Source organism: Pan paniscus, chromosome 11, assembly GCF_029289425.2.
Source record: "Pan paniscus chromosome 11, NHGRI_mPanPan1-v2.0_pri, whole genome shotgun sequence".
Lineage (NCBI taxonomy): Eukaryota > Metazoa > Chordata > Mammalia > Primates > Hominidae > Pan > Pan paniscus.
In genome coordinates, this window is record NC_073260.2 from 18,481,309 (window position 1) to 18,491,200 (window position 9,892).

The 9,892-nt window shown below is 52.9% G+C and overlaps 1 protein-coding gene across 6 annotated transcripts in view; it reads left to right on the forward strand.

Moving 5' to 3' along the window:
• Positions 1–8,808, forward strand: part of PHF19 (PHD finger protein 19) — a 39,235-nt gene extending 30,427 nt beyond the window's left edge. For all 6 annotated transcript variants that reach the window (XM_057298654.2, XM_034928945.3, XM_034928946.3 and 3 more), the window contains 6 exons: positions 374–441; positions 1,742–1,903; positions 2,486–2,573; positions 3,318–3,403; positions 4,307–4,402; positions 6,218–8,808. In XM_057298654.2, the coding sequence (XP_057154637.1) occupies positions 374–441; positions 1,742–1,903; positions 2,486–2,573; positions 3,318–3,403; positions 4,307–4,402; positions 6,218–6,560 (843 nt within the window). In that variant the 3' untranslated portion in view covers positions 6,561–8,808. The remainder of the gene's footprint in view (positions 1–373; positions 442–1,741; positions 1,904–2,485; positions 2,574–3,317; positions 3,404–4,306; positions 4,403–6,217) is intronic.
• The last annotated feature ends 1,084 nt before the right edge of the window (positions 8,809–9,892 follow it).

Genomic DNA, 9,892 nt, shown 5'->3' on the forward strand with positions numbered 1-9,892 from the left:
TTCTTTCCCATTTGTCCACCATTAGAAACAATGCCACCATTTTTTTTTTGTATGTAAAGTTTTGTTCCTATTGCGTGTTATATCTGCAGATATATAGATTCCATGATAGATTCCATGGAGTAGCATTGCTGGGTCAAGGGTATGGACTTTTTAAAGCTCTCAATACAGTTAGGTCAGGAAGTATTCTCTCCATTTACAAATGGGAATGAACTTGGAGAGGTGAAAAGGCTTTTCTGAGATCCTGGAGTGAGTCAGTGGTCCTCACCTGAAGGACTCAGAAGCATCAGGAGATGGAAGGGAGGGAGTAGGGGCTTGGGCCTCCCCATGCGCCATATGCCTGGGTCTGATGTCCTGCTGGCCTGCTCTCCCACAGCTCACCAGCACCCCAGTGACAGATCGAGGACCACATCTCCTCAACGCTCTGAACAGTTATAAAAGCCGGTGCGTGCAGGGAGGGGAGGGAGTGTGGTGGGGCCCTGTACATGTGAGATTCCTTCCTACCTCATAGCCTTTGCTCAGGCTATGCTCCCTGCCTCTCTGATACTCCCCTTCTCTCTGAATCATTTCCATTCTCCGAGATCCAGGGGATACCCCACCTCCTTTGCACAGCCACTCCAACCACCCCAGCAGCCTGCTGTATTTTGGTACTGGGCTCAGCTCTGCAGCGGGGCTGCACCCCTGCTCTCTGAGGGCCCCTCCGGTTCTAGACATCTAGGCCTTGGGGGCCAGGCACTGAGGGATGGGTGCATCATCTCGGGTGGGCTACATCCTCGGGTGGAAGACATCCCTCAGCCCCTGTCTTCCCATCCAGGGTTCTCAGCACACACAGCTGGCCATGTCCCTCACTACACCACAGAGGCATGCCCAGCCTCCTGAACCTGGCACTCAAGGCCTTTTAAGACCAGGCTGTGCCCGCGTCCTCTGCCGCTGTCCCTTTGCTTTCTGTATTCTGGGTGCCAGCCATCCTGAGCCCTTGGTTTCCTACCTGGCACTTTTACTCATGCTCTGCCCTTTGTCTAGGATGTGCCTCAGTCTTTTTTACTCATTCGTTCCATCAACAAGTATTCATTGAGTTGCTGTTCTATGTCGGGCCTGTCTGGGTGCTGAGGTCATGGTGGGGAATAAAATAAGGTCCTCATCGCTGAAACTCTTCCAGACACCTCTGGGTAGAATTACCCACTCTCTCTTCCACATTCTCATGGTTTAGGGCCCAGACAAAGCTCTGCTCTTCAGTACAAGAGGCCACCTGCCCTCCCAATGGACAGTCCTCTATTGGGAGGGCAGGTGGCCTCTTGTACTAAAGAGGGTAGGGCTGTGTCTGAGTCACTTCTGCAGCCTCAGAGGAGCCCAGCCAGTGTTGCTTTCAGTCTCCTGGGGAAACCAGAGAACAGAATGAAGTAGATTCCAGTATCTTGACCATAGGAGTTCCACTGTAAGCTGGAGGAGGGCTTCCTGCAGGAGGTGGCCTTGGGGCTGGTTGAGGCAAACAAAAGGGAGAAGAGCAGCAAGAACCACACTCGTGCAGGAGGAAGCACAGGGAGGAGGCACCAGCCGTGTTCTCAGCTGCTACCTGGAACCCCGCATCCCATGGGCTTTGAGGAAATCAGCATCTGCAGAGGCCATCCGGATTTTAGCTCTGGGTCCAAGGAGGCAGAGAGGCTTGTGTCATGCTTGACCCCACTCCCCAGGAGGATGGACTGACAGACTCCAGAGCTTCCTCCTCCCGCTGCCCACCCCCCAGGTTCCTCTGCGGCAAGGAGATCAAGAAGAAGAAGTGCATCTTCCGCCTGCGCATCCGCGTCCCACCCAACCCGCCAGGGAAGCTGCTGCCTGACAAGGGACTGCTGCCAAATGAGAACAGCGCCTCCTCTGAGCTGCGTAAGAGAGGAAAGAGCAAGCCTGGGTCAGTGCTCGGGGACCCAGGGGCCAGGGCTGCCGCCAAACTCGGTTTCTCTGCTTCCAAGCAAGCAAGGAGGACCTGCACCCAGCCAGTCCCAGCTGTAGGACCCTGAGAGGGCTAGATAGTGGCTGAGCGGGATCCCAGATCCCAGATCCCCAACTCCTTTCACCACCACAGCCCCCTCATTACCTCGCAGGGAGGAAAAGCCAGATCTGAGGACCCAGCCTTGCTGGATTAGGACTTGGGCAAGGAGGTGAAGGGGAAGGCAGGATGTGTGAGGGGTCCCTCTCTCTCCTGGCTCAGCTGAGCCCCCTCATCCTGGCACTGGGGGGCAGGGCATCTGGATGCATGTGCCTGGGGAGGCACCTTTTCTTTTTCTGCCCACTATACCCTCTCCACACCTTCCCACCCCTACTGCTCCTGAGGACTCTCCCTCCTCCCCAGGCCTCCCTGTGAAGGTGCAGCTGTGTTCAGAGCCTGTCTCCCCAACTGCTGTGACCCCTGCCCCTGCGGCGCCTCCGTCTGGGCCACCCTAGGGCCCTCAGGCTCTGACGGGGCCACCTTCTCCCTCTTCTGTCTCCACAGTTTGTTGCCTCACGAATTCCAGCAGCAGAAAAGGCGAGTTTATAGAAGAAAAAGATCAAAGTTTTTGCTGGAAGATGCTATTCCCAGTGTTAGTTCCTTGTTTTCTTACTCTCCATTTTCATACGCAGGGTCAGCACATATTAGGGCTTCCTGTGCCGAAAACTAAGTCCCCCAGGCCCAGAGGACTCTCTCATGTCCCTTAAAGAAGCCAGTCCCTATTACAGCTAAGCCAGGCACTCTAAGACCCCTGCTTTATCTCCCCCCAAGTTCTCCCAGGAATCCAAAGTTGGGGGGCAAAGGCAGGTAATATTCTTGTCCCCACTGTCCAGGTAGGGACACTGAGGGAAGGGTGGGGCAGTGACTTTCCTGAGGCCACACATCAAAGTGGCAGAGCCCAGCCTGGAACCAGGGTTCCAGAGCACTTTCTTTCCTCCTTCAGTAACCCCCACCACCTCCCTGAAGCCCTCCCTGTGGGCAGTAGTATTAGCAATGCCTCATGTCCCAGCACTTTGCGGTTTAGAAGTATTATTTAATTTTACTGCACTTCCTGACATCTGTAAGAGTGAAGCAAGGCAGGGGTTATTGTCCCCATTTTGCAGTTGAAGTAACTGAGGTCCAGAGAGGTGAAGGTCGTACAGTCAGCTAGAGACAAAGGCAGGGCTAGAACTGGGATGACTTTGGCTCCCTGGTCAGGACTTGGAATGAAGGTGATGGTCTTACCCTAGGGAGGGCCCAGCCCTCAGCGGCCCTGGCTGGATAGGAGGCAGCCTGTGTGGGAGGTGGATTTGATACTCGCTGTCTGACCCTTCCTCTCTCCTTCCTGTGTCCACAGAGTGACTTCACCTCAGCCTGGAGCACCAACCACCACCTGGCTAGCATATTTGACTTCACGCTGGATGAAATTCAAAGTTTAAAAAGGTATCAGTGAGGGACCTAGCAGAGAGGTCTGCTCTGGAGACAGGGAGGGAACCAAGCAGAAAGCCAAGCCCTCAGTTAAAAGGATCCCTGCTGTGCAGGTCTGTCTGAAGGGGCTTTTTGCAGTAGAGCTTTCAGCATAACATCCCTGTTCCCAGAGCACCACAGCCCTCCCCTCTTCTCCAGCCCTCCCCACCTTGCCCCATGGTTATCCACACTCACCATGCTGTTTGATGCTTGCTCATCTTTGCTCGTATTGCTCCCTCTGCCTGAAATACCCTTTGCCTTGCCCTAGTCCATCTGAAAACTCAGGACCCTGCTTCTTCCAGGAAGGCTTTACTAACCCTCCCCAGGCTGTGCTGGACGCCCTCCTTTGTAGTTCCATAGCACCCCATGCTTAAGTATGTCCAAGGGAGGAACTGCATCTTCCATCATTTTATTTTCCAAATTATTAAAGGTCATTTAGTATTTTCCTGAGGACACAGAGGAGGGCTTTAGAGTCAGACCTGAACTCCAGACCCTGCTTATCAGTACTAGCTATGTAGTTTTACCTAAATCCCTTAACCTCTCTGAACCTCCTCAGCTCTTTTCCTCAAACAAGATAATGCAAATGAAAGCACTTTTGACCTGTGAAGTGTTGCACAGGTGCCTTGGATCACGCTCGAGTTATTGACACCAGTGCTTACGTCACCACCAGGGGAGGGTGCTCCAGGAGGTTTTTTTGACTTCTTGGACTTTGAAGGGTGGCTGGGTAGGAAACAGACAGGTGTGGTGGTGGGAAGCTCAGCTGTGGGAAGACGGGCCTCCACTGGGATGAAGGATGCATGTTAGGGGAACCTGCGGGCCAGGTTGGCAGGACCTTGCTGGGCCGGGCCACCGGCAGGCTCACCGTCTTGCCCCTCTCAGTGCCAGCTCAGGCCAGACCTTCTTCTCAGATGTTGACTCCACCGACGCTGCCAGCACCTCTGGCTCTGCCTCCACCAGCCTCTCCTATGACTCCAGGTGAGCTTCCTAGAGGTCTGGCCTTCACATTTTGCAAGGACCATCATTCCTCTCAGCCCCTCCACCTCCCACTTCTGTAATGTGTGGCTCATTCTATGTGTCTCAGTCTCTGGCGGGGAGTACCTGGCCTTCTGCAATTGTGAGTCTGGCTCTCGGACCCTCTGGTTCTGAGTCACGGGGCTTTAGATGGGACCTAAGTATAGGCATTCAGCCTCCCGTCGTTCCATCCCTTTGGAATGCTTCACCTGCTGCAGAAGCTTGTACACACCTCTCACTGGACGATTCCAGTTCTGGGGTTGTTGGACCAGAGTTTCTTTCACTTTTGGCCTCCACATGCCATGAGCTTGGGTGTCTCTCTGCCTCTTGGACTACAGAGTTCCCTGACCTTGATTCTTGGCTGTCTGAATATGGTGCCTGTCTTCCGGGGTCTCTAAGGGAAAGAGCCGTTTATTTAGAAGCCTGACGGAAGATGGCATCCTGCAGGGTGGAAGATTTAGGAGTGGGGACAGAAATCCCTGGGGGCCTATCTCCAGTACAACTGGTCTGGCAACAGCTGGTCCTCAGCAGTACGGGGAGTGGTCGAGCACAGGGCTTTCCTCTGCACTCAAGCTGCACTGTATTTTAAGATACTTGAGGCCCTTGCAAAAGTAGAATTAAAAGTATAATGCCTGGCCAGGCACGGTGGCTCATGCCTGTCATCCTAGCACTTTGGGAGGCCAAGGTGGGCAGATTACCTGAGGTCAGTAGTTCAAGAGCAGCCTGGCCAACATGGTGAAACCCCGCCTCTACTAAAAATACAAAAAAAATTAGCTGGGTGACAGAGTAGGACTCCATCTCAAAAAAAAAAAAAAAAAAAAAAAAGGACAATGGTATAATGCCTGTAGAGGTCTGTCTTGGAGTCTGTGTCTCTTGACATCTGTCTAGGTGTCCTCTGCTTTGCCTCTGTTTTTTCTTTCTTCCTGTTTGTTGGTTGGTTTGAGACAGTCTCACTCTGTTGCCCAAATTAGAGTGCAGTGGCATGATCTCCGCTCACTGCAACCTCCGCCTGCCAGGCTCAAGTGATTCTCATGCCTCAGCCTCCGGAGTAGCTGGGACTACAGGCGTGCACCACCATGCCTGGCCTATTTCTTCCTGTTTCTTTGGTTTCACCAGCACTTCAGGTCTTGGTTTCTGTCTCTAAGCATCTGAATCTGTGCCTTGTCCTGTGTGTCTGTGTGTCCATTTCTCTAACACCCGTGTGTGTGTGTGTGTGTGTGTGTGTGTGTGTGTGTGTGTGTGTGTGTGTGTGTGATGTCTGTCAGTCTCTCCATCCAGGCTCTAGGGTACAGGGTCCTTTAGTCCCTAACCCCCAGCCCTATGTGACCTATCTTGTTTCACCAGTCTGGTGAGAGGCAAGGTGGGATAAGCAGGGCCTCTGCACTGCATGGCCTCAGGAGGCTCAGAGAATGGTGCTCTTGTGCTTTTGCAGTGCCGGGATCCTAGCTCTAAGAGCATATGCTTTGGAGTTGGACGTTCTTACGTTTGAATCCTGGCTCTGCCACTCCCTACCTGGTTTTCTCCTCTGGACCCTCAGTTTCCCTCCTCGCAGGGCTCTTGTGAGGATCCGGTGAGATAATCTATGCCCAAGGCATAGATTATCTCAGGGACTACATAACAGGCACCTTTGAGAGAGCATGGGAGAAGATGGATAAGAGAATGCTGTTCAGCGCTTTTCTCTTCCACTTTCCTGGTACTGAGGGGAGGACTCAGGGAGAGGAATTTACTGTGATTGTTCTACCTCATTCTCATCATCTTCCTCTCCCACTTCTGATACAGATGGACAGTGGGCAGCCGAAAGAGGAAGCTGGCAGCCAAGGCATACATGCCCCTGCGGGCAAAGCGGTGGGCAGCTGAGCTGGATGGACGCTGCCCCTCGGACAGCAGTGCAGAGGGGGCTTCAGTCCCTGAGCGGCCAGACGAAGGCATTGACAGCCACACATTTGAGAGCATCAGTGAAGATGACTCATCCCTGTCCCACCTCAAGTCATCTATCACCAACTACTTTGGTGCAGCTGGGCGGTTGGCCTGTGGGGAGAAGTACCAGGTGTTGGCTCGGAGGGTCACACCTGAGGGCAAGGTTCAGTACCTGGTGGAGTGGGAAGGGACCACCCCTTACTGACTAGCCCCCGGGGGTGCCAGGGGTCCTGAAAACCAAAGGAGGAGCAGCAGAAGCCATAGGCTCCCCAGCTTTCTCCAGGCTGGGGTGGGAGAAGGAAGCAGGACAGAGCTGCAAGTGCCTGGCAGAACGCCCTGCCTGCCTGCCTGCCAGGCCAAGGCCTGCGTCTCTCTGCTGTACCAGCTCTGTTCCAGGGCCTCCTCAGGCTCGTTACCCCTGTGCCTGTGTCTCTACACACTCCACACCCCCTCAAACTCTGTTTATCTGTTCTCTGACCTTGTGTCCCCTGCTCTGGGACCCTTCCTCCTGAGGCCCAGGTCTTTGTCCCCAGTTGTGTGCCTTGACCTCTCTCGCCCCTTTCTGGGTGTGTTCGCACATCCTGTGTGTGCACAGCTGTCCCTCCACTGGATCCCCTTCACACGTGACCCGTGGGGCAGCCAGTCCTCCCAGGGACTACATAACACGCACCTTTGAGAGAGCATGGGAGAAGGTGGATAAGAGGATGCTGCTCAGTGCTTTTCTCTTCCACTTTCCTGCCACTCCCCACTGCCCTCGGAGAGAGGTGGTGGGATGGGAGAAAGCCCCTGTGAAAGCCTGTGAGGATCTGAAGAGTGAAGGGCTGGGTCTGCCTCAGAAGGCACCAGCACCAGGGCCCAGGTATTAAGGCTGAGAGTGAAGGCTGCCAATGTCAGCTTTGGAGGTCCCAGAAGTCTTCTGTTCCTGGCCACACCCCCTCAGTCGCCATAGAGCTGGGCCTGGCCTTGCTGGAATGGAGGCATCCTTCCAAACCTGGGGGACGGGGGTGGGGGGTGGTAGTGGTGGGAGGGAAACCATGTCGTGCTAAACCTGTTTCTGGTGCCTCCCACCCCCAGACCCACCAGACACCACACAGCAGACAATACACACCCACTCGCACAAGCTTCCATCCACATGTGTTGTACTTTCAGCTCTAGGCATGCAGACAACCCCACACGGCCACACCACCACACGCCCAAGTGTACACACACAGAGCCACACCGTCCCTCTGGGCCTGCTGGCTCCTCCCTTGGCTTTCCCTTGGCCCACTTCCAGGGCCCAGGTGCTGCAACTAAATGTGAAAGCTCAGTGGCCGCTCCTTCTTTCAGCCCATCAACCAGCATTGGTCCCATAGGGAAGCACAGGGGACTCACCCTCTTTCATATCCCTTGCCCTGCCCTGAAATGGACAATCACTTTTTGGGATAGGTTGAAATTTTTAAAGAGCCTGCATCATTCAGTTCCCTCAAAGGGAAGCCCTTGCCAGTGGGGGTTTGAAAGAGAATTTTTGGAACCAACATTCAAATTCTGCCTCATCTGGAGGGAAACCAAAATTGGGAGGGGGAAGAGGACCCCTGATGTTTTGCTGCTTCCAGAGATATTAGAAACTGACTCACTTGATTGGAAAATGGACAAAAGTGCCTTGACGTGGAGGGTGGGCACCAGATGGGGACCAGCCTTGCCAACTGCTGCTGTGGCCTCCAGCTTGGCTGGTTTTGCAGGCCGCCAGCAGGAAGGCGAAGGTGGTAGTACAGCAAGAGGCACTGGCGGGGCAGCAGGCCTGCAGGAGCTGTTTTTCCATTGCTAGGCCTGACCCCTCTCTACCTGTGAGCGTTCAGGGGGTCCCTGAGATAGTTTAGATGCCCCCCCCATCTTAGACCTCAGCTCCCACAGTGCCTTTTAAGGGGGACCTCACCTCCTGTGCACAGCCCACCCACTTTCCTCTGCTTCCCTGGCACAGCCCAGGCATAGACGAGCTGGCGTTGGACCCAGTTCTTCCCCCTTCTCAGGCCCACAGCTGCTGCCACAGGGGCCAACTGGGGCCAGGTGGAAGGGGAGCTGAGAAGCCAACCCCTAGCCCAGGGGTGCTGTGGGAACTGGGATCCAATTTGTAGCTTCCTGCCTGGCTTCAGAGAGCCCAGCAACCTTCTAGGCCTGCTTTCCAGACTTCTGAGATAGCCTGGGACGAGCAATCCTGTTACAGTACATCTGGACCTTCCCTACCTGGGCTCTGGGGAGGCTCTGGGCCTGGAGAGGGAAAAGGAGGGAGGGGGTGTCTGCACCACCTGGGAAGATAGCACAAGGCCTAATGAGGTCACCCTGACTCCCCACCCCAGCATTTCATTCATACCAGATAATAGCTGCATTACTGCCAACTGACCTTATAACCCTCTGCACCTTCAAAAAGATTCATGGTTTTTAATTGCTGCTTTTAATAACATTTGTTAAAGTTATAATTAATGTGTCTGATTTATGATTTAAAACCTCCCTTTGAACAATCACTTGTCTTCCCTATAGTGAATTAGCTGCTGGGTGGCAGAAGGAATTGGCTCTGGCTTTTGCACTTGGTTTACTGGAGGCTGAGGAGGAATGGCAGGACCCTGTCCTCTGGCCACCGTGCCACTCCTACCACTGCCAGCAACATTCTCACCCTTACTGCCAGAGAGAATATGGAATCTTTTGTGAGTACCCGACCTGTGGGGGCAAAAAACATTAGTTGAGTGCCACTGAGAGGTAAAAGATGGAAAATGAACTTAGAAATTGACACTATTATAATACTTAGATCCGGGCATCGTAAAACTTTATCAGTACATCATCACACAATTCTAGAAATATGAAATGAGTTCTAGACCTGACTCTGCTAGTTCTAACCTGTGCCACTTTAGTCAGATTCCTTTCCTTCAGTTTTATCACCCTTCAAATGGCAGTGATAATCCCAGCACATCTGCTCCCCAGGTGTTGGGAGAGACTTTGCTGTGTGTGACTGATTATTACTTCAAAATAAACCTCTAAATTTAGGGCAGTTTGGAGAGGAAAAAAACAGGAGATGTAAAGGGGTAGGAAAAAGGTCATCTATAGAGAGGTAAAGGCCATGGATTCCACTGAATTCTACAGTTTGAGGGGTAAAGTGTAACCTGTAATCCCGAATGAAGGACTCAGTGGTGTTAATATCTGCCCTTAAATGTCTTCATTCACTATGGCTCCCACTTCTTTCTACCACTCCATCAGCTTCAACCTTTTATCTGTCCTCAGAATAAAACCACAATGGGACTTGGGGGTGGTGGTGGTTATTCTCTGGGCTATAATTAATGGAATGGAATGAAAAGTGGCACCAGGTGTCAAAAGACCTGGGTTCTAGTGCAAGGTCTGCAATAAGCAGCTATATGGACCCTCCTAAGATCAGTGGGCCTCCCAGGCTAGAGAGTGCCTGCTTTTCTGTAGTCTAGTGTTTCCAAATTCACAACAAACATTTACCTTTGGAAATTAGGGACAAAGAAGTAGAATTCTCAGAAATCCCCCAAATTATAAGTTATTCTTCAA